This window comes from Paroedura picta, chromosome 5 (assembly GCF_049243985.1).
Source record: "Paroedura picta isolate Pp20150507F chromosome 5, Ppicta_v3.0, whole genome shotgun sequence".
Taxonomy (NCBI): domain Eukaryota; kingdom Metazoa; phylum Chordata; class Lepidosauria; order Squamata; family Gekkonidae; genus Paroedura; species Paroedura picta.
This window is the reverse complement of record NC_135373.1, coordinates 57,105,036-57,130,118: the sequence shown is the minus strand read 5'-3', so window position 1 is coordinate 57,130,118 and position 25,083 is coordinate 57,105,036. Positions and strand designations below refer to the sequence as shown.

General features: G+C 41.1%; 1 protein-coding gene across 11 annotated transcripts in view; it reads right to left on the bottom strand.

Annotated features, from left to right (window-relative positions):
• Window positions 1-25,083, bottom strand: part of KMT2E (lysine methyltransferase 2E (inactive)) — an 85,282-nt gene that overhangs the window by 11,397 nt on the left and 48,802 nt on the right. For 9 of the 11 annotated variants that reach the window (XM_077338114.1, XM_077338113.1, XM_077338108.1 and 6 more), the window contains 9 exons: window positions 23,505-23,622; window positions 19,979-20,088; window positions 18,820-19,084; window positions 15,204-15,302; window positions 5,101-5,265; window positions 4,158-4,466; window positions 2,411-2,515; window positions 1,584-1,838; window positions 624-768 (listed from right to left, as the gene is read on the bottom strand). In XM_077338114.1, coding sequence (XP_077194229.1) covers window positions 624-768; window positions 1,584-1,838; window positions 2,411-2,515; window positions 4,158-4,466; window positions 5,101-5,265; window positions 15,204-15,302; window positions 18,820-19,084; window positions 19,979-20,088; window positions 23,505-23,622 — 1,571 coding nt within the window. The remainder of the gene's footprint in view (window positions 1-623; window positions 769-1,583; window positions 1,839-2,410; window positions 2,516-4,157; window positions 4,467-5,100; window positions 5,266-15,203; window positions 15,303-18,819; window positions 19,085-19,978; window positions 20,089-23,504; window positions 23,623-25,083) is intronic. The other 2 variants (XM_077338118.1, XM_077338117.1) reach the window with 2 other exon arrangements.

Here is a 25,083-nt window from a genome sequence, read left to right as displayed (position 1 = left end):
TTGAAAACTTCCAAAGGAGGAGAACCCACCACTTCCCAAGGAAGCCTGTTCCACTTAGGAACCACTCTAACTGTCAGGAATTTCCATATGTTTAGCCGGAAATTCTTTTGAATTAATTTCAACTCCTTGGTTCTGGTCCGACCCTAATGTGAACAAGTGAGGTAGGTAGCCATTAAAGACAATTATGATACCGCAATGGACTACCTCCTCTTATCCTCCTGCCCTTGTGCTCAGTCCATTAATTTACTTGCACCAAGTAAATTAATGGACTGATGATGCTCTGCTTTTATCAGCCCTACAGCTGTTTTGCTGATGTTTTGCTTATGTTATTGGCGTTGTGACCTTAGCATTCTTCTTATTGGCTCATCGCTTTTTCTACATTGGCTTTAACACATTCCAATATTCTCATTTCATGTTTTACACTCTTGAATGCTTGATGTCCTGTAAACAGTCAACCTTTTTCAGCTGCAGAGTATAAGCATGCTAGATTAAAGAGTAAAACAATCAATGCAGTGCAAAAATAAATGTGGCTGCCTAATTATTTAAGCATTATATCCCTGTCGGTTTCGAAAAGGATTTATTCCAGAAGACTGCTTGTAGCATATGAAAAATTAAAGCTTCACCTGGCAAGGAGCAACTGTCATTCAACAACAAGGGGCTTTTACTTTCACCATTGATTGCAGGACTTCTAGATCTTTCATGAGATGGTGAATTAAACCTATCTACAACTGTTGAGTTTTCTTCCTCCAGTGCTTGCTTCAACCAACGCTGCAATAAACAAACAAACACATTTTAAAACTATAGTTCATCTTTACCACACATATGTTACAGATGCCAATGTGTGAGGCAAAACACCCTAAATTTCCCTCATGGGCTAACATGACTATTAGAAGGCCCAGTTTGGCTTGTGAGTGTTCCTAATTTCAGTATCCCTGCACCTACCATCCTTATCTCTTTCAAAGCCAGACTAAAGAATACAGTAATCACAGGAACCTGTGCTCAGTTGTATAACCAGATGAAGGACAGAATTAGGAGGATTTGCCAACATCCTCTGGAAAGGACCATTGAAGAAGAGCTCTGATTGGACCCAAGAAACTACCTGATGCCAGAGGGTAAAAAAACTATTAGGATACAGGCCAGTGAAAGTCATGATAACTTTGTTAGAGCCATACCAGTATGCTTTGATATGTTGTGCTTTGACATGATGGAGTACAACATATAGAATGCCTTTATACTACTGCTTGTATTTTATGCTGCATGACAATTTGCCAGATTTGCCATCTAATAATCAGGTACACAATGTATCAGACAGAAAAGTTTGCTTCATTGTTTGCTTGTTACTAAACTGCTGAGATTGTACAGTGTATTGAATTCTTTTAATCATTTAAAAAATCTTCACATATTTTTGAAGACCTGGCTTTTTAGTGTGCATCCAACTTTAGGACCTACTAGTTTGGGAAATTGTTCAGAGGTTACCCACAGGGGTCCTGGAGCAATAGCTCAGGGAGGATCTGGACTCAGAGGTCTCTGACGAAGTGGCATCTGATTTGCTTACATAAGAATAAATCAAAATGGCACATTACCTTCTTACAAGAACCGATAACGTTCTCCACAGGTTCTTTCCGTCTCCTCTTTTCCGAAAGGAACGGTGATGTAAAACGAATATAGTGCTTTGGCGTCGTATAGACGTGTGGGCTATAAGTGAGACCCGGTAACGAATTTAACTGGGTGGCCAAAACCTCCGGATCTGTCGTTATACGCAGAGGCCTTTCTGAAAGGCTATCAGTTGGTTTGCCTGGCTTCTCGTTCTTCTCACTTAGCCACTCATTCACCAAGTGCTGAACAGAAAGGGTAATAATGTTAACAGAGCTGTACATAAAGTTCCCAGCTGCATCTACAGATTATATTCAGCTATGTGTAAGAATGCAAGACTTTAGAAAAATCTGTCTTTCCTACACACAATAAACTGAAAACATCAGTTAGAATCCTTTCACTTGACCAACTTTAAAAAGTTTTCTATCACATAGAACCTATTAGGTTTGATTCTATGCCATAGCTCAGAAAGTGGAGTATTTTGTTACCCGGTTGGCCAGCACAGGTGGAGATTGGAAGGTTATTTCACTTGCTCTGAATCTCCCTTCTCAGTGGTTCTAAGATGGGGCAGTCTGAACTTAGGAGAAGTAGATCCTCTATAGAGACAGGCAAATACTGTTTCTGCACTAGTGATAATGTTTAGATTTACATTTTGAAAGGGTTGACTTTTCTTCTGTTTCCATACTGAAATTTGCTTCTTCAGGCGCAGACCCCATTGCCCCCTGACTTGCCTCACAGCAAAGGAATCCCCAGAAAACCTGATCTCATCTTTTCAAGTGGGGTCTAATTTGGGGCTGTTCAGTGCAGAAATACATACATTTGGGGATTTTACCACATCCACCATTTTGAGTCTTTTGGGAACACTTCTTCCCTCCTCACCATCCTCCTTCCCTCCTTTCTCTCTCAGTTCTGAAAAATCTCCCTTTAAAAAAAAATAAGGGGGGAGGTAACTGCATTACAAAACTTTTCTAAGTTTTAAAAAAGTTGTTTTGCATGGCAGTGTTAAAAATTACATTCAGGTCACTTGGGGAGGAAGGCAATCAAGGGTGCAGAATGCTGGGATTAAGGTGTGCAACAAAAACAAAGGTCAAGCAGGCACCATTTTGCAACAAACACATTTTTTAAAAAGGGAAGCAAGCAAAACATCATGGGAGGCTGTTGGACTCAATGTGGAAAGCATGTTGCAAATTTCAGCCTGGAAAATGAGGGGAGGAAAACCCAAATGCGGAAAGGCTAGAGTTGACTCTCAGCATCCAAAGTTTAAACAAGGTATGTCTCTTAATGTGGGAATGCTCAGGATTACTGGCAATTGTGATCCCCTTAGAGGAGGAGATTTGACCCAGTTCCCAGTCTTGGCCCTGCCTGCCATCTCCCTGCATTACCAGAGAATAACCTTTCTTTCTCCACAACTGAACTTGCTACCATATGACACACGCTTGGGGAAAAGTCCCATGCAATTGCATCCCTGCATCACTCTGGACTGTAAGACTTACCCTGAGTTCTGTCTCCACAAAGCCTAGCCCAGTGGTCCCCAACCTTTTTATCACTGGGGACCGGTCAAAGCTTGACAATTTTACTGAGGCCCGGGGTGGGGGGGGTAGTCTTTTACTGAGGGACGTCGGCAACGCCACCTGAGCCCCTGCTCCACTTGCTTTCCTGCAGGCGCCCCTGACTTCCCGCTGGGGTGTGCTGCCAGCAGCAGCTGCGCAGTGCCACAGCCATGGCGGCAGCCGGAGAGCACCAAAGGTGAGCTGGCAGCAGAGTGGCAGGGCAGCCCCCGAGGCAGCAGCCGGGGAGGAGGACGAGGAGGAGCCGCAGCCCGGTACCGACTGATCTACAGACCAATCCTGGTCTCCGGACCAGGGTTTGGGGACCACTGGTCTAGCCAACTTCATTTATTAATCCAGGTCTAGAAAGTGTCTCTGCTTTTCTAGAGTTGAGAGAAACTTCCTCTGATAAGCATATGTAAGGCTCCACTATGTTCAGAATGAATGAATGCACCCCCATGAATAGCGGGGTCCCTGGAGGGAAGCAGTTCTCAGCTTGTAGACCCCCTTATATCCTTACATGATATGCTTAGCAGATCCTTTGAATCAGAAGTGGAAGTTAATTGCCACCTGTTCCATCTTCCTCCTCGTCTGGGCAGAAGACATTTCCTCTGATGTAGCCTGGATCTTTGCAAAGTACACAGGGTAAGCTACATAAGCCCTACAAGAGGCCTCTGCCCAGAGCAAGCCAGTCTGCTGTGAGGAATGGGAAGCCTGCTTACACCACCCCCCATGGTCCCAACCAGCACTTAGTCAAGGAATGCAAGCACTAAAAAACACATTAGTTTACTGTGTTCAAGCCTTTGGCAGAAACAGGAGGCCTTCCCACTGGAATATGCATGGGGAGAAGGAGGAAAGAGGGCTCTTTCTATCCATGGAAAGTCCTCTGTGTGCAGGTGCAACTTGTGCAACTTGTTCTTCCTTAGCCTCAGCAGATTCACACCCGTCCTATTTCCCAATGCTCCTGCCTATATACATTTTAAAGAAAGACCAGGTTAGATTTAGAAGGACACATACCTTTTTTGTTTTAGGGTACTTAGTTGGGCATTTATTAAGTGCTGGGGCTTCTGGTTCAGTAACTATTTCAGCAACAGTTGTCTCTGTTTCAGGCTCAGCTGAAAGTGCAGTGTTTTCAGGTTCATTGTGCTGTGAGCTAATTTCCACGTCAGGAGATGATGGTTGTATATCTGAACACATGCTAACTGTTCTGTGTCGTCTCCGTTGCTGCCCAATATGAGTTCTGCTCCGAGAGAAACTTTTCCTCTGTTTTGTCCTAGTAACTTTGGCAGGGGTTGGCTTGGTGGCAGTTTCCTCCTTTGCTGGTTCCTAATACAATAAAAGTAACACCAAAAAGTCAGATCAGTGGCACACCCATTTTAACAGAAGAAAATCTCCTCTCTCTGGGACTATTCCCATTATAAAAACTCTACACATCTGAAAGGGGGGCTATTTAAAATTAATATTATTGCTCAATGTTTGTGGGTAGTAGTATAGGACAATACCTGCTATAGGAGAAACCTCGCCTGGAATGTATCTTCACTACCAGACTAACTGCACCTGAGTTTCCAGTGTACATTCCAAATAACATGGAATGTTCAGCTGTAGGTGACCCAGAATGGGAATTAAAGAAAGCCTTGTATTTCTTGCAATATAGTTTTGCAGGGTAGCCACGTTGGCCTGAATAGCTTGAGCTGGGTACTGTCGTACCTTAGAGACAACAAACCAATCTTGTCAGATTCCAGGTGCTACTGGACTCATATCTAGTTGCTTTATTGAATGATATTTATATTTGTCCAAAGAAGATTTTAGAAGGCTTCCAAAACAACTTCACTTATCACCCTCCCTGGTCAGTACAAACGTTGATGAAAATTGCCCAAAGCATAAAAACTGGCCTCAGGTGGCTACAAAAGCCTTACGCTCTTAAACTGTCTTAAAACTTAATAAAAGTTCTTGAAACTACCTGAACAAATTCGGTGTCATTGATGATCTGGGCATCCTTGCATTCAGACTTAACTTCTGTTTTAGCTGTACTGATTCTTTCCAAAGCCTGTTCTCTTCTTTTTTCCCTCTTTTCTAACCTGGCAAAGGCTTGAAGGATTGCTTCCATTTTCCGCTCTTCTCTGGTCTGCAGAATGGAATAAATTATTTCTTTTCAAAGAATTCATATGCAAGACAAATTACTTACAATGCAACTATGTGAAATATATCAATATTTCAAATTTATTTCTAAACAAATCAAATTCAGGCAAACTAGATCCGGAGTGATATTTATATAGACAAGTGTTTGACATGAATGGCTCCAAAACCCAAGAAATATGGGCCTCCTCCAATGAAGGGGTGAGAGATTGTTGCCAAGTGCCTCCTCCTACTGCAGACTTCCAATTTGCTCCTTATAACTGAGCTTAGTGACCAGCAGAAATAAAATTTTGGAAGAGAGGAAGGACACAGAAGTCTACAGTGAAAGTTGGGAAGTTACTTCCCTCTGGTGCAAATTTACTTACATTACTTAGGATCCAGTAACATAATTATGTCTGTATTAGCTGACAAACAGCTGTACTGGAAATGTATTAGTACACCTAAACAAACTATTCATCATTCAATTTAGCTATAAATTTACAAAATACCCACAGACTGTGTGTAAAGTAAAAATATGTTTTAAAAATCCAGTAAATCCAGTATTTAATATAGTCGTTTTCAGTTTGTAAGTAGAAAACCTGAATCAATTATATGAAGGGAAGAGGTACCATTCACAAACATTTACAGTTTGAAGATCAGCCATAAGAAGTTTTGTCTTAGCTGCCCCAGACTAAGTGGCAATCGAACTTACACAAGCTAAATTTTAAGATTTCTCCAGATACGGTGTAAGGGTACTCACAATGACACTATTGATCAAAAAGCAGGCCCTGACAATTGCCTCTGAGTACCACTGCAACCTGAAGCTTGTTCTTGGTGCCTAAATCTCTAGTGGCCCTCAGTCCTGATACAGGGTTTAAAACACAGGAGTAAGGAAAGAGGACTTAGCCCGTAAAAGGAATGCATGGCAAAACTTCAAACACAGAGTGAATTTGTTCCTAGGATACACACACACACACACTGCCATAAACAGAGCTCAAAGGTTGCTGCTCTCTCCTGCCTGGACAGCTGGAGGAAAACTGAAGGCAGGCAGGTAGCTTGGTGGAGTGGGCACAGAGAAGAGACTTCTCCTTCAACGGTGAGAGGGGGGAACAAAGAAAAGCATGTGTTTGGTAGGATGAATCTGGATTCCTTTGTGTTGGGGTTGCCACCTAGTTCCAAAGGAAATTTGTCGAAGCCTGGTGTGGAGGCATATTGTTGGCAATGATTGAGTAGTAAGGCTTAAGCTTTTTGAAGCATAGAAAATGCATTTATATAAACTTGACAGACAACATTTCTTGCTAGTACCATCACACACACCCAAAAAGAGCTGTATCTCATTGATCCTGCGTTGAGCAGGGGGTTGGACTAGATGGCCTGTATGGCCCCTTCCAACTCTGATTCTATGATTCTATGAGTGGGTTGGGGGGAGCTGCTCCAGCCTCAGTTCATAAAACTCGTACTAAAATATCTCAACTTTATCAGTAAACAAAGAAAGAGTATTATTTGGACAGAAACAGTTTCATGCAGTCATGATAGGTCTAACAGCATAGTCAGATTCAGAGTTGGATCAAATCAGTTTTCCCACTGATAAAAAGGAGCATAGGGTTTCTTTGGCCACCCAATCCAAAAAAACTACGCTGGAGGTCACAGAACCTGTACAGACAAAAGCTGTATGGGATGGGGGCTGTATTAAGAAGAGGAATAGGGTGACAGTAAATAAAAATCTGGCTGGACCGAACCCATTAAGTTAAGCTGTATAACACTGAGAAGTGAACTCTTCAGCACCATGTTCATTGTGAACAAAATTAGCCATATTTAAACAATGAATATAGCCTCCAAATATGTTGTACACACCTATTTAAAGAGAATGCTACATTAAAAAAATCATACTACACCTTTTGAGAATTTGATTGATAAAGATTGTCTTTAAAAAAACATTTCACTCATACCAAAAAAGAAAATATTTCAATGTGTTTTCCACACTAATCCCAAAATTATCATTTTTTCTTGATGCACATCACTGTCCTCCTTTTATGTTTGTTTGCAATAATCTCCCAACTGCATTTCTTTCCACCTCCCCATAGCACATCTTCCTCCCTCCTTTTATGTTTGTTTGCAATAATGTCCCAACTGCATTTCTTTCCACCTCCCCATAGCACATCTTCCTCCCTCCTTTTATGTTTGTTTGCAATAATGTCCCAACTGCATTTCTTTCCACCTCCCCATAGCACATCTTCCTCCCTTGATAAATGTCAGGATAGGCAATTGGCACAGTTAGCTGTAGTGGAAAGGAATAACCAATTCTGCTCTTCTGCTTCAGCAGACATGTAACACTACCCACCAACTACCACAGAGAGCTGACATTTCTGCACTCTGTAGTCAGGGCTTCAAAGCACCACCAAACTCATCCAGACTCATTGTGTTCTGCTTCTTTCCAAGAATGCTCTTTTGACCCATTTTACTGAGGAACTTGGGATAGTGAAGCAGGTTGGGCAAATGTCTAGAATACAAATGGAGGAAAACGCACTGCAAAAAATGACCCAACACAATCTAGAGCACATAAGGGTGCATGTTCTGTGACACTGATGACAGCACAGCGTGCTCATGTATCGGTCAACATTACATTTACACAAAACAGTTTAGTAGAGTTATTCCAGGTAGTAAGGGCACACTTAAATCTGACTTCTGATAGCATAAGTCTACACTCCCCAATGGCCCACTATGATCTTTTTGCTAAGCTTTTCACTGGTAAAACTACTTACATACTTAACAACTTGGACTCTGTTACTGTAGCAAATCAGTTTCAGAAAGTCACAGGTGCATACTCTTGCCAAATTATTTTAAAATCAATCCAGTTATTGGGTCAAAATAATGTACAAACTCAATTTTAAAGTATAAGCCCAACTGTGTTCATGAGTGATCCTTGCCTAATTTGGCATAAACCATTAAGAAGGAAGTGACTACCCTGGCTTGGTCTCTGGAGTGGTAAATGGTTTGTCAACTAAGAGAATTTATTTTGGCTGCCTTAAAGGAGGCAGCTGTGAGGTTCCTCTTTGGATCTACAAGATTTAATCATTTGTTAACAAATATCACAATTTTGAGCAAAGTTGGCTACACAATTCCAAGCTTTTTTGAAGGGAAACGATCAGTCTAAAACAGGAATCCTCAACCTTACTAATCCTGTGACTGCCTTTGAAATTTTGATTATTTACTTATTTTTATTTATTTTATGTATATCCCGCCACTATCAACGGTTGTCTCACGGCAGATTACATTCAAGAGATAAAGGGCCACAGAAATATATATTTTTTAAAAGTCTAAAACCCAACAGATTGCCAAATTACCTGGTGGCAGAATAAAAACCCACACCACCTCCCTTCCATCTCAGCTCTACCCACCTATCCAGTGCCTCAGGGGAGTACTAGCGATGCCTGTCCTACCAGATAGGACATAGCTGTTATGAATGTATATATGGAGGTTCCCTCAGATGATCTGGCCTTCAACCAAAGACCTGGCTAAAGAGCCCCATCTTACAGGCCCTGGGGAACGGTCATCTTAAATCTCTTACAAATAGGCTTTTAGTTCCAGCTTTTCAATGGGTAGTCTTGGATACTACAACTAATGACATCCACTCTTGGACCTTTCAGTAGCTTTTGAACCCATGGACCACTTATGTCTCTGAATCGGTTAAGGCAGTAGGGTTGTCAATCTCCAGGTGGATTTCCTAGAATTACAACTGATTTCCAGGCAAATGAGATCAGCTCCCTGGAGAAAATGGCTACTCCGGAGAGTGGGGACTATGGCATTATACCTTCATGAGGTCTCTTCCCTCCCCAAACTTTGCCTTTCCCAGGATCTACCCCTAAAATCTCAAAGTATTTCCCAACTCAAAGCTGGTAACTCTGTATGGCAGTTACCATGAGTACTATGATCTAGTTGTTCCATTCAGTGTGGACACAATTCATACTGCTAATTATTACCTGTGCAGCTTCTTGCTGTTGCGGGGCCAGGTACTAGAAGGAGCATCTCATTCTGTACCAACCTGCCCAACAATTAACATGGGGTCAAGAGACTTCGTTTTCTGTCTTCCTTTTACAAACAAAGTGAGCAGGCACCAGAGATAGTACATTCCCACCACTGTTTACAGTGTCATGCTAATTTGTAACTCTATTTTGAGAACTCTCATCTGTCATCATCATCTAGTTCCATGAATCTGTGACCAGACTAATCAAGATACATTAGTCCACCAAAGAATGACAAAAACACCATTGTCACACATTTCCACAGATCATCAGACTGACCATTCATTTGCTGCATCATATGCTGAAGAAGAGAGATGATCAGGAGATATTTCCCAAGATGTTCCAACACTCATTAATACATTCACGTCTAGGCAACCTACATCTAAGGTTAAAACATAACATAAGGGCTTTACGCTCTGCAGGTACGATTGGTTATCCCCGGCCCCAGAGAGGCATACCTGGCCTCGGCCTGAGCCTTTTCGGTCCTGGCCCCAACCCGGTGAAATGAGCTCCCAGAGAAACTGCGAGCCCTGAGGGAACTTCTGGCATTCTGCAGGGCCTGCAAAAGAGCTCTTCCGCCAGGTCGTTGGTTGAGGCCGGGCCGCAAGGAAGATCAGCCCCCCCCCCCCAATAGGAGTAATCTAAGTAGCAGTAGTGAATGCCAACAGCACCCTCTGTCTCCCTCCCCTCTAGAATGGGTTCTTCATGGTCTTTTACTGCCACATCTTATCTTGATATGGGTAGTGTATATATGTACTGTTGTTCTATTTTTGTGTAGGGTTTTTATTGGGGGTTTTTATGTAACTCGACTCGAGCCTTCGGAAGTAGGTGAGTAATAAATCTAAATAATAATAATAATATAATGAAACCATAGATAAAATACATTAATAAAATAAAACCAGTGAGCAGACTATTTTGCAATCAAGATAAAATTATATAAAGAGTAACTTTTGCACATCCCAGATAAAATACCATGTGGCTTTAACATTAAAACATCAGCAGATAAAGATCAAGATGGATTTCTGTCAGCGTCTTCCACAGTTTTTGCAACACAATGGAAAGACTTCCCTCTTCTAGATCCACCCATCCCACATCAGATGGCAAAAGAATACAAGAAATGATGGACATGATCTACCTGTCCATGCAGATCCATATGGGAGAAGATGACGCTCAAGGTAAGCCACTGTAAGTGTTGGGGTGGCTAGCTAAATACTATAGCACAAGTGATTTCTTGGCTGCTATGATTGTCTATATATACATGCATGTACAGACTTGGTGAACAGTTGTTAAATCAGTATTCACTTAAGTAAGACTGGTTCTCTGTCTCTCACAGCCGCACAACCATAGCCACCCACAATTTCATTGTAAGGAAATAGGCATATCCACTATAGAGGTATTTAGTTATATCAGCCACTCCACTATTTGCAGACAGGTGAGTCATCTTTGTCACTCAAAAAAAAAAAAAAAAAGTACACCTTTCAGGCAAACAAAAATGACCATGTATGGAAGAAAAGGTATCAGAAGAATTGCATCTATTCCCCAGGATACAAAGCATATGATTAAGAACTCAGGCCCCAAGGTTTCTATAAGCCATGAGCTCCACTTCAGAGTTTTCTGTAATCTCATTCTTCCAGACCACACAGGAAATAGAAGTAGGGTGGGGCCTATGATATCTTTGTCGAATATTCCAAATGCATTTGTTGTTTTTTAATTATATCAGCCCATTGCTAAGGCATGAGTGAAGACTCCTTGCTGTCCAGCCATACAAGAATCCAAATGCATGTGTAAAATGCCCATTGTACTTTCTTCCTGACTTACAGCCTTACACTCATTCTTAATTGAATTTATCTTGTAATTGCTGTGTGTTATTTAATATTAGTTGGTTCAACATATAGGGATTCTAGGGTAAAATAGGAAAACTGCTTAAACTTCACATTTATATTTGTATGAAACTATTAGCTAACATATATATTTGGACTTCAACGTCATCACTCCTAAGATAAATGGCTTGTGGAGGCTCACAACATATTAAAATATACAATATACAATAAAAACTAAAATATACAATAAAAACTAATTTATGGCAATTTTAATTAACGCAACTGCATCATTGCACAGAAATATAAACATATCATATATAATCATAATTTGCTGTTAGCTCCACCTGCAATTTTTTAACAGCATGTGGCGTCAAGGTTTTGAGGAGGGGCCCTAGATGAATGTGCTGCTGTCCTGGCCTCAACCAAATACCTGGCAGAAGAGCTCTATCTTACAGATCCTGTGGAACTGTCCTAATTCTGTCAGAGCCCTCAGCTTTTCTAGGAACTCATTCCACCTGGTAGGGACCAGGACCAAAAAGGCTCTGGCCCTGATTGAGGCCAGGTGGACTTCTCTCAGGCTAGGGACAACCAACCTATTGGTGTTCGAAGAGTGCAGAGCTCTCCAGGGGGCACAGGCAGACAGGCAGTCCCTCAGATACGATGAACCCAGACCATGTATAGCTTTAAAAGTCAAAACCAATATCTTGAACTAGATCTGGAATTCAACTGGCAGCCAGTGCAGCTGCCTCCGCACTGGCTGGATATGGGCTCTCCAAGGTGTTCTGGTGAGAACTCTAGCAGCTGCATTTGGCATCAGTTGCAGTTTCCAAGTGAGGGGCCAAGGGTAGGCCTGCATACAACAAGTTACAGTAGTCTAATCTGGAGGTGACCATTGTATGGATCACTGTGGCCAGGTGCTCTGGGGCCAGATAGGGAGCTAGTTGTCTAGCCTGGCAGAGGTGGAAGAATGCCAACTGTGTGATCTGTGCATTCCTGGCGGACTGTGCAACCTGAAGCTGCACAACATCCAGGTAAGGTAAGCACGATTTCTACCTAACCACAGGATCTCTGTCTCAGAAGGGTTGAGTTTCAGACAACTCTGCTTGAGCTAAGCCATCACTGCCTACAAACATCTTGCAAATGTTTCGGGGGAGGAGAATCAATCTGGCCATCCATCAGGAGTAGAGTTGGGTGTTGTCAGTATATTGATGAGAACCCAGGCCAAAGCTTTGGACCAGCTAGGCCACAGGGCGCATAAAGATGTTAAACAGTGTTGGGGAGAGAACTGCATCCTATGGCATACGACAGGGGAGATGAAAAGCCCACAACTGATTCTCCCTCACTGCAACCCTCTGTCTGGGGCTCTGGAGAACAAAGGCTGATCCTCGAATTCCAGATCTGGCAAGGTGGTGAGCAAGAAGCTCATGATCTACTAACTCAAGCACTACTGATAGATCAAGCAACACCAGCAGTGCCAATCTGCCTTGATTCAACTAGTGCCAGAGGTCGTCCATCAGGCTGACCAGCACCATCTCTACTCCATGACCAGGACAGCAGCCCGAATGGAAAGGATCAAGAACTGAAGACTCATCAAAGTGTGCTGAAAGCTGGTCTGCAGTGGCCCTTTTAATTATGAATGAAATATAAATGATGACAGTTGTCACAAATACATATGAATGTACGCAGGAGTATTCTGACCTGGACAGGCCAAACTAGTGTGATGTTGTCACCTCTCAGAAGCCTAGCAGGATTGGCCTTGGCTAGTATTTGGATGGGAGTCCTCTAAAGAATATCATGGTCACGTTGCAGAGGCAGGCAATGGCAAACCACCTCTGAATATCTCTTGCCTTGAAAACTCTGTGGGGTCACTATAAGTCACCTGTGACTTGATGGCACTTTCCATCATATACACAGCAGTGGCCAGTTCATACACACTCTTCTCTGGTGGTGTGTCAAATTCCAACAACTTTGAAGAGCAGGATTAAAAAGATATCCCATATGCTTTAAAACTATCAAGAAGGAAGAATGAAATCATGAATCATTATTTTATATTCATCTTAGTAAACCAGGGCTATATTCATAAAATATATCATAGACAGCTGGGAGCCCTGCACCCCTCCTACCCTTTAGGGAGACAACTGTATAAAAGTAAAAGGTCCATTTACAAACACAAATGCACAATGCCACATATTCTCCTAACTCCCTATCAATGGGGACTCTGTTATTCCTTTTAACCCTATTTTTTAGGGAATGTCATCTTCAACCAAGCATCCCACAAGCCCTGCCTTTAGGGCTTTCATCAGTTTATACTAGACTGAAAAGACTGGGATGGGGCTAAGGGGATGGTTGAGTCTCTTGTCAAAAAAAGGTTGGGTCTCTTGTCTGGGTTAACAATATGGGTCTGAAGGAAGGGCATGAGAACTGGAGCAGACAAATATGATGGGAGGGCAGATGAACTGTTAACAGAATGAAGAGGTACAGCCTAGACAGAAGGCAGAAAAGAGGAAAGAGATGCCAGAAGTAGTTGCAAGAGTTACCATTAAAGTTAATAGCAAGAGGCTTGAAATTAATACAGAAGTCAGCTTAGACCTGACATAAAGACTTTAAATGAACCTCAGGATTGCCTGTTTGTGAAATCAGTCTGGTAAGAGTGTCCTCCAGAAAGTGGTCCTTCTCTCTACCTTACAGAAGAACAACAAATTTGGCTGAAAAACAGGAAGAAACATTCAGAGTCTGCATCCACTCTCCTGAGCTTCCCAAGCAAAGTTGGGTGTTATTGCTCCAAGCAGTGGGCAAGGTGATAAGCATCGACTTCATATTAGGGACTCCTTCAAGGAGTCTGCTCCCACCCAAGTGGCAAGGAGAGGAGAAAGGGAGGCATGATCACCTCTGATGAGGCTAGCTGAGACCTCTTGCCCTGGGAAAGACCTCTGGGATTTCCACATTATTGAGTGCAGGGTAAATGATAGTGACAAACTCTCCTTCAAGTTTACTCTGCCCACACTGAGGCTGCCTCTATTCAGGGGATAGAACTCTCGAGAGTGCTGCAGCATCAGACGGGACACCCAGATCCATATCTCCTCACAGAGAACATCACCTGTTCAACTTGGACTATTAGTAAAAAACTTCAGAGGCAACATCAGTGAGACAGAAAAGACACAAGATGGAGTAGATGGCAAGCAGTCCATTTTAGAAAAAAAGCAACTTTAGCACTGTTCACCAGGAAGAGCTAATGAAATGTCTCAGAGAGAAGGAACGCTGAAGAAAGAAGGATGCTCAGGAACCATTTCCCATGGGGAATCTATACCAGGACCAAGAGAGACACAAAGCAAAACTTACACTTTCACAAACATTTAGCACTGTAATTGCTACCTACCTGTCATGCTCAATGGAAGTGGGGAGACTAGGTTAAGAACTTCACCAAGCATTGAAAATTGAGCAGCTGCTAGGTGCCAATAAATTATATTTAGAAAGGAGACATGTAATTCCTCGACTTCTCCCCCAAACTTTCTTTTTGCTCAGTCCCATTAGCAACATCTCTTTACCTTCCAATTCTCCCACCATCATTAAGTCCCACAAGGTATAAACACAAACACAAGAGCAAAATCCAGAAAAAGTGTGTGCCGGGGAAATTGATGAGGAGGGGGGTGACTTGCACTTTTAAAAACATGTGTAAGTGTTTGAACATTTGGCCCACTTTGTATGGAGATTTTTTTGTCGTTGCACAGAAATGTTTTCCAATTAAGTAGCCAGTTACAGAAATAACAAACACTTCATTTAAAGCCATCTAAGCAAAATAACTGCAAGGTCAAGTATAGTAAGGTTTTTTTGTGGAGGAGAGTAAACTGTGACAACGCTTCAGCAACAGAAAACAATTCATAAGCAGATACCCCATTTCCAGGCAGTAAAAAAATAGAGGCATAAAAGGAATTACACCCATTCACTCAGTCAGCAAACTTTAGATATTGTTAGCACATATCTGCAGCAGAGTTCAAATATTCTCAAAGTCTAAATACCTAAGAACGGCAGCAATGATCAGCATGGGAAGAGCAGCTGTCACTTAACTTTAGCGACAGCTTTAAGCAGCTACTAGCTTCCCAACTTACCATCTTCCTTTTCCTTTCTGCAATCTGCTCCTCTGATTCCATTTCTACTTCATTGCTAATAGGAGTTCTCTCTTCTATATCATCAATAAAATCTGGCTCCTGAAAGATGGAAATGACTGCTTTACAGAAGCTCTACTACTTCTGCTGCTGCTAGGGAGCTCTACATACTATATAATACTAAGAAGCCTCAAGACTGCATCATCAGCCAACCGATTACCCAGTGCAACATGCAAAAACTAGAGCTCACACTTTCATAGCAGTGCAAATATCTTGACTAAACCATATTTTCCCATCCTATAACAGGTAGTTAGCCAGTGGTTTCAAGTATCAGTGAGTTCTGTTTCTATAAATAGTGGAATTCAGACTTCTTATAGCATAGCATCTGAAGAAGATAATAGAGCTTTGGTAGACAACTCATGAATAATCTAGATTTGTTTCATCTGTTCTTGTCTCTGGTACTCACCAAAATATGGTACTTGTATTAAATTGCCTACCAGCCAATTTCTCTAAGAGTTTACCTTAGAATACAATAAACAAGGTGCCTAATCTTAATACGGCTATTATTCAGTACTAACCATTTTTCTTTTCATGCAGAAGACTTCATATGACAAGTTTCTCACTGAACAAATTTTAAGTTCAATAGAGCCAATTTTCACAAGTACTAGTTTTTAACATGTAAAAGAGGATGTTAGTTATTGTAAAAATACTGATTAGAGAAAGGAATATTGTTTGGGGATATATTACCACCACCAAAACCCCTCCCAAAATAATTTATTTTCCTGTACTTTTGTGACTATCACGTTAAGTTTCTCACACCATTAAAATGTATGTATACTGGCACATAAAGCCAGTACAACTACTAAGGATCATCTTGTGCCCCTATGACACTTTAGTGGCACATCTTCCTTGTGGGTCTCAACTTCTCCTTCACAGCCCCTCTTTCTTATCTCTGTCAACACTACCCAAAGCATTTTAATCAGTAATATTTGAACTTAAAAGGGTGGGAGGGATTGAGGATGTGTTCAAGATAGTGGCCTTACCTGCCTGAATCCCACTCTCTCGGGTGGGGGTGCATGCATATATGCACATACAAAATATTAAATTATTATTTATTTATAAATAAATTTATAAATTACATTTATTTATATTTATAAATAAATATTATTTATTTATAGCCTGCTTTTCAGCCAAAGTGCCTTTCAACAATAGAAATTTGCCTATCTCAGGTCTGTATTTAACAATTCTTAAAAAGAAACTATGAGAGTCAGGTGGTAATGAACTGAAATCCCAGTATTACTTCTCAACTCAATGTAAACTCATAGTGACAGGTATGTTTTTCACAGTAGTTCATTCACACATGGTCTCATGGATGTTTTAAAATGAATCTGAAACACAAGAACCCACCTGGACTTGGGCCAGGACAGTGCGGAATGAAGGCATTAAGCATGAATAAGTGTTACTGCCCCCACAACACTATCAGCATGAAAAACCAGCTTGAATTAACATTTTACGCAAAGTGCAGACATGTCCAGAGTGAAGAACAAGAAACCTTGACTACGTTGTCTCTGCAGATCAGCCTCTGTAGGAATCACATGCTGTGCCTTATGAGCTCAGTGGAAAGCGAATAATGGTTTTGACTGTTCAGATGTAGTTCCTTAAACACAACTAATACACCTGCAATGTTTTCTTTGAAACCACATATTCTCCAAGTATCACAGTATCTTCATTAATCCTATCTCACTTCTAACTCCTTAAGGGGAATTAAAGAGTTGTGACTAAGGTTAGATGAAAAGCACGATATAACAAGTCTTAAGCTATTGCACAATCTATCAAATAAATCTTTTATAAACCTCTAATCTCCCAACATTTTAGAAACCTTTAATGACATGATTATTTTATTTCAACAATCAGAATCTGGAAAATCTTCACCTAGGACTTTTACCTATAGTATATTTCTGTAAAATATAATTCAAGTGAGAGACTCAAAATGGCATGCAGGGGACCATCTCATTTGCCCTCCTTCACTATTTCCTCTTTAGGTTCTTTAAAAATCCCGACAGTCTCTCTGCTTTTCTTGTTTCCTTTCTTTCCTACCCACCAGCTGCCCTGCCTTTATCTGCTCCCCATTTCCAGCTTTCCCTCCTTTTCTTTCCCTGGCAGCCTCCATCTGAGGAAAACATGGCTCAGTTGTGTGGTCCTATCCACTGGGCTCAACAGCATGGTGGAGAGCCTGCAAGGATTTGCAGGGGCACCTCACTTTCCCCTACATGCCTTTTCCCCATTCAATTTCTTTTCCCTCCCATACCTTCACATTTCCTTTCTTCCTTCTCTCTTCCCCCCATCAACCCACACTTGTATCTGCATCCCATCTTCAGATATGTGTATTGTTTATTTACATCGTTTATACACACTGACAATCCAAAGCAGCTTACATTGTTCTCCACTCTATTTTCTCAGCCATGCTGTAAGGTGGGTTAGGCTGAGAACATGTAACTAGCCCAAGGTCAACCAATGAGCTTCCACAGCAGAGTGGTAATTCAAACCAGATTTTAGTCTAAAATGAAAATCACTATACAACACTGGCTTTTTTAAGGGTGGCTGCTGTTGTACTGGAACAAGCAGTCAGGCCTGGGTGAGTCATGCAAACTGTGTGGTATCAAGTTTTTTAGTGGTTGCCACTAGGTATGCCCTGATGAATAATCCCACAAGGACCAAGACTAGAGCCCTGCCCCCTCCCCCTTACTGACAGAGACCAAAGCATGAAGGCTGGCAACAGTATGCGCTTGCCTGGCAATAACCATTTAAAGACACAGGTGCCGCTAATATTATGGGGGTGGGGATGTTAAACTTCCTTTTATTACGTTTTTTTCTCCAGATCTTCCCACAAACCTGAAGCTTGGGTTTGTAGCAAGAGCTGTCCATCTGCTAATGGTTCCAGTCTCTGTATTTAAGTTCCACAAACTTTACCATGTTGAGAATTAGATACAATGATGATTCCTACATGGCAATTATTTGTCAATTGTGTTCAATATCCTCCTTAAAATTTAGTAGTTAAAGTTTAGCAAACATATCAACCTCTGAGAAGGTCAGTAAACATTTCAAAAGAATTTACACACAAATAGGAGTATCCTGCTCTGGGCAAACATAAAAAGGGAGGAGGCTCTAAAAAGGGAATGCACCCGTTGTCTAATATACATTCAGTAAGAATCATTACACAAGTAAGTTAATGTAGAAAATCATGGTTTTAATAAGCCACAATTTTTGCTATTTTGGCTTCCAGTATTCATGTTTTTATGATCAACTAGAAATCACCAGAGAATGATCCTGGGATCATGAGGCACAGCATGATAATCTAGCAATCTGCAAAAAAGAATATCTGAAGCAAATATTTTGGTACTTTCTGATAACTAATTATAAAGAAATTATAAATAGAAGCACCAAATTTACACAAGGCTCCTAAGTTCACAATACACCTGCACATGGAGCTATCACCTCTAGTGAAGCTAATGGGGAAGCCAATCGTACACACTTCAGAGTAATGTGTGACTACACCTATACCTCAGCATCAAAAAGAATGACTCCTACATAAGCTGAACTCTAGAACATACAACAATACCTGATTGTTTGAGATGGAAAGCCTAAGGGGAGAAAGTTTTCTCTGTCTGTTGTCTGGAAACTTCGTTTTAGTGGCTGCTCCTTCGCAATCCAAGGTGATGTTCTGATTTTGGGTTTCTTTTTCTTTTGAGGCATCCCTTTCTTTTCTGCCTTTCTTCCTTCTAGTTTCATAACCAGTGTTGAGATTTTCTGTAGGCTCAGAGCCTCGCTTAAGAACTGGGCAATCTGGATTTTCTTTGAGGCAAGCACAATCCACTTTGTATTTGCTAAGAAAAATAAAAAATACAAAAGTTAAACATAACGATCCTGTGATTATAACCACAGGACGTTCAAATACTGTGGATTCAAGGGTATATGTTGTTGTATAGCCTACTCTAAAGTAAATCCCAAAATTAAATTTTCAAATAAAGTACTGGATGCCAACTCAATGTTAAACTTTGCCACTGCTGCCAGTATAAGCCAGGAGTCCAAAAGACTATGCTGCTAACTTCCATATATCCAAAGTAGCTCCAATTATTTGTTTCTCAAAATCAGTTTGTAATGATGACAGTGCTGGTCTGCTATTCAAAAGGCTCTACAAGGGCTTGCTTAATACACCTCTTTGATCCCTGTCCAATCTGTTCACTAACATGAACACCAAAGCTTGACTTGGCACTCCTAAGGGCATTTGCAGCAAAACTCCACCAGGTCCCCTGTCGATCCTTGTGAAGAGAACTTTTAAGATCTTTACATTTTCAAGGCAATCAATTACTGTCATTTTAACAACATTGTATGACTAGGAGGCCAAGCCCATTGCATTCAGGAATACAATGAGTGCTAGATTGGGGTGGGGTGGGAGAATGTGGATGGCCTCTCCCTCCCCCCAGGACCTGGAAAGGCTGCAGGCCCTCAGGAAGAGAACTCAACAGCAGGGGCAACTCTCATGCAGCAGGGATCTGCAGCCTCTGGGCCTTGGAGGGAAGTGGAAGGAGGAGGGTATGGTCAGGGGTGGGGGACGGAAGGCAACTGGCTGGTTGCTGGACAGACAGGCAAGCCGGGTGGAGGAGGAGGCACTCAGGGGTGGGACAGCTGCCCTGAGTGGCACAAGCCATGAGACATGCTCCTCCTCCAAGGCCTTACCAGAAATATATTATGTGGAACAGATGCTCAGTTTCACTTACCAATTTCCATAATCAAAATCAAATGCAATAGTTATTTCAGTTCCCTTTGGAATGTTTTGCGTGGAGTAGATATAAAGATGAATGGTTCCATCTTCAATTGCATGTCTAACCTAAACAGGGTAAGCAATAGATTTAAGCATATCTCAGCATACTGAAAAAAATTTTTTTGACATGTGTTCCACTCAAGTAACTCATCCTGCAATTGCTTCTTTAGTAAATGCTATGAACAGGTGATTAAAGAAGAAAGCATTCTTAACTATGTATGTAACTTATAAAGTAGTCTCCAAAACATATACCCAATCCATGAATGTCTAGGCAGAATTCTGAAAAGTTCTTCCAAACCCTACATGAGTCTTAAGGATATAGTGCAGGATTCCCCTATGTTTTTTGGGGGGGCATCTTTGGATATCTGACACATAGTGCTCAATAGTAAAATGGTTGCCACAGGAGGCAAGGCCAACCACAAAATAGCTACTACAGGAATCAGAGCTGGACACACAGAGGAAGCCCAAGTAAAGGGGAGAAAAAAACTACACTGGGAAAGAGAGGTGAGAAAAGAACAAAACAAATACTGTGGTGGCAGTTACCTCTGAAAAAATACTTTAATCTGCACAGCTCTTCAGTGACCAATCAAAAGACCTACAGGGCAAGAGCTCTTCCTGACCCCACCCACTTTCTAACAACACTTGGTAGGTGGGTGCCATGATACCCGCAGGGACCATGTTGGGTGCCTGCGGGTATAGTGGTATGCAAAAGATATAGTGGGATATAGTGGGATGCAAAAGAAAATGTATTACTTTAAGGTAATTGCACTATATTCCTTCCTCCTTGGTCCAAATTTTTCACCTTAAATTCCAGGGACCGGCCCAACCTGGGCTATAGCACACTACCAGCTGGAACACTGACCAAAGAAACAGCATGCAACTTAACTTCACACTGATCCTGGCACAACTGCAATCACAGCTACAGCCTCACTGCTGTCTCCAAAACATTTTTTTAATCCAGTAGCACCTTTAAGAACCACAAAGTTTTATTCAAGGTATGAGCTTTCATGTGCATTGTCATTGTACAATGTCATTGTATCTGAAGAAGCACATGAAAGCTCATACTTTGATCTAAGCTTTGTTGGTCTTAAAGGTGCTACTGAACTAAAAAAAATTTGTTCTGCTGCTTCAGACCAACATGGCTACACATTTGAATCTGCCATCTCCAAATTAATAGAAGACTTATTATTGATAACTGGGGAACATAAGTAAACTGGCATGTTGATATTGTGCACCATTATCCTTGCACACCTCCAAAGTCATTATGCATGGGCCTATAAAATCTTTCCTTTCTGTAAGTACTCCTTACTTGGCAGCAAAATTGATTGGCAAGGCAGCAGCACTGGGAGGCTGGAGTTTATAAGAGCAGGGAAGCAATGTATCTTTTGTACAACACCACTGGCCAAGGCTGGTTTAATTTCTAAGCTACATGAACACAAACCAAAGGCAGTAGCTGTCTACATTAATGCATGCCCCCCACCAGAAATCTAAAACAAAACATCACATTAATACAAATTAATTCTGTTCATTTTGTGCCAGTCTGCTGTTTCTATGCTTTCATTTTAACTGGAGATTTCACAAAATATAATGTTTCCTTTCAGAAGCAGAGTATGAACACAAGACATATGTATGGGTAAGTGAAAGTAGACATGTACTGCTGACAACCAAACATTCCTGAAGTGGAACAGAATGATTGCCAGCCATGCAGGGCTGGAAATTCTGCTGGCAAGCTTCATGCTTTCAAATGCAACTGTACAACCCAAAAGGCTGGAAAGCTGTGTTTCTTTTTTGTTGAAGTGAAAAGAGATTATGAAGAATGCAATCTCAGCCACATATGTAAAGCTGGCTTGGACAAGTCCTTTAATTTCTCATACACTGGTGGTTTACATATATTCATATGGTGTTATTAAATGGAAATTTGGTGGGTTACGGTTGCAACAGCAAATCAAACAAATGGTATGCAGATACTACAACCCGTTTTTTAATTTTTTTGTGTCAGCTTTCTTTTGAAAAACATTTAAAGTCTACTCAAATCTAGTGGTCCTCAAGCTGCAGGCTAGGCCAGAAATGGACAGCCACTCTCTCATAGATGGGTGGAAAGACCAGAGGGGAAAAATAAGAGTAACAGAGAGAGCTGGCAGAGGACACTCAACATGAAATCTGGAGTTGCTCTGTGTATTATGTGAAACGGCCTTGAAATACAATCTGTTGCTCAATATCGTTAGCTACACATTACATGTAGGTGTAAAGGCTTCACATAAAAAATAAAACAAAAAGCTGTTATTCTGGTCTGTGACTGCCCAAATAAATAAATGAAAATAAAAAGCTGTTCACTGTTAACTTATGTGAGATTCCTGAATCTTACATAGGGGAAAAGGAAAGTTATAAGTGGGCCCCAAAGAATGAAGTTCATAAAATGGGTCCTGATTTCATCGCTTGAGTTATTTACCTCATAAGGAATTAAAGGTGAGAGAGCAGGACATAAAAACAAGCATTCTTTGAAATGATAGATGTCTATCCCTGAAAGTCTGGAACCAGAAAGAGCGCAGAAATTTGTTTTATCATTATAATTTCTAAGCACTTCTCATAACTGAGTGGCTGACTACATTACTGTAAAATGTTTCTATAAACTAATGATACTGATTTTTATAACTAGTGTTTGGATTTCTCTTCTGTCTGGCCACAAAAACTCAACAAAGTTTCTGACAGACCCATCATTCACAGAATGAACTGTAGCTCACATGTTCCCCTTCTCTCCATTCCTCTAACACAGGGGTGGCCAAACTGTGGCTCTTCAGATGTCCAGGACTACTATTACCATGAGCCCCTGCCAGAATGGCCAATTAGTAGGAGCTCATGGTAACTGTAGTCCATGGACATCTGGACTGCACAGCAATTCAGAACTGAAGCAAGTGTCCAGTTTCCCTTTCTTTTCCCCTCTATAACATGCCTATATTCAAGGGGTTGGATTCTCACACAGAAAAGAACAAGTTAGTGAATGGGATTTGTACTATCTTTGTACACTGTACATTGTACCCAATGTAGCCCCCAAAGCCCCTGAAAAGCAGCACAGGGTCACTGTAGGAAGTGAAAGGCATCAAAATCCAACCATGACTTCATTTCATCTGCAGTTCTGCATCATCCAATCCTACCTTTTAAAGGGTTCACTAGGATGAACAAAGCAGGTATAAGATTCTGAGTATTCTGAGGTAAGAAACCCTGCTTCCTGATTTTTTCACCAGTAACAAAGCATGGCATTTGATGTCAATTGTGTTACTTGGTGTTTTAGGATTTATGTGCTATTGTATTACTGGGAATCAAACAAATATGCACAGTTGAGCGTAAGGGCCTGCTTTGCGCAAGAGAAACAAGAAAATGTTTTTAAATTTCATGTATCGTTGACTAGTTTTTATGTAAACTGCCCTGAGCCTTCAGGAAGGGCGGTATATAAATCTAAATAAATAAAATAAATAAACACTTACCTCAGCATTAGGTGTACAAGAACGTCTAATAAACCGGGCCTCATTTCCAAAGGTTCTTGCATCAACACACATTTCTAGCCCATGGAATTTAGAATAGAAGAGAACAAAGGGATATGGCCTAAAACAACAACAAAACCCTCATTGTTTAAAGAATTTTATACAATATAAAACAAATTCATTTTACAAAAGCTTAGAAAATCCTGTATAAATTAGGAAACCAATATTTTATTCTAAGATGTTTATTTTTCCTCTAGTAATATATTACTATTCCAAATATATAAACCACTTTAAAAATTTACTATTGAAGTGTAAGCGTTACTCACAACAAAATTGCCTTGATGAAACAATCTCTTTAAAAATGTGCATAAAATATTCATTCTGCTGAGCCAAGCACCCACCATTTGCTGTACATATTATGGAGCTGTCCTAGTACAAGCAAAATGAATCACACCCATTTAAAGTCCCAGATTCTGGGATTTCACTGTCATCTTCTAGGACAGGGGTAGTCAAACTGCGGCCCTCCAGATGTCCATGGACTACAATTCCCAGGAGCCCCTGCCAGCGAATGCTGGCAGGGGCTCCTGGGAATTGTAGTCCATGGACATCTGGAGGGCCGCAGTTTGACCACCCCTGTTCTAGGATGTAATCAGAGCTGGTCAAAGCTTAGAGAGGATATTTGGTTGTGTAACAGTTTCTGCCAGAACGCTAAGGAAACGGTCGGGGTGGTTTTGCATTTATGTTCACTGTTCTGTACTTGGGATTTTGACAGAATTCTCCTTTTAGGCAGGCTGGCTGCTGACCTAGGAGGGGAAAGAGTAGTACACTTCATTTCCTTCCAGTCATCTGCAATTATGTTTAGTAAACGAATTCCTTTCCCTGCAAACACCTGTGGTCCATGGAAGCTTGTGGAACATTATAAACTGTTAGGTTACTATGCTAAGTAAAGACAAGTTTGGTTAATATGTTTAAAGAGAAGCTGTCTTCATATGTGCAGGAAAATATAAGTGGAGCAGTAGGGAAATTTGGGGATCTCTTCTGATTTTGGGTCTTAGGTTTCTGTAGGATGCTTGTTTTTGAAGCACCCCATTAGAGGAGAATATGAGATCTCAGCACAGGATGTACGAAGTGCCCACTCTAATTTATTTTCTGCATTTCCTTCAAACTTGGGTTATCATTATCAAGTTGATGTCCAGACACAGGTTTAGCTCCTTCCAAATACTCCTTTTTTTTTTTGCTGAAAGAGGAAGGGAAAATTACAGAGAGATGGGATGTCTTGTGAGGAGCTGACAGGTAGAAGAGATGCACCTTTAACTAGAAGATTTGAGTGAGGAAGGCAGGCTGGGCTATAACAACAAAGCTCAAGAGAGAATGGAAAAGGCAGGGGGGTACAAAGTTATTAACAGCCTGAACACAAACCTGGTCTATGAAGGATATGAGGAGTAGCCAGACTCAAATTACATGAAGAAAACGTGGATAGCAGAGAAAGACATAAGTTGGTCCAGAATATGAGAAAAGTAGGTGTAACTGAAGCATCCTTCAGAACTTGTGCATAATTAAAGCAACATTTTAAAGCAATTTA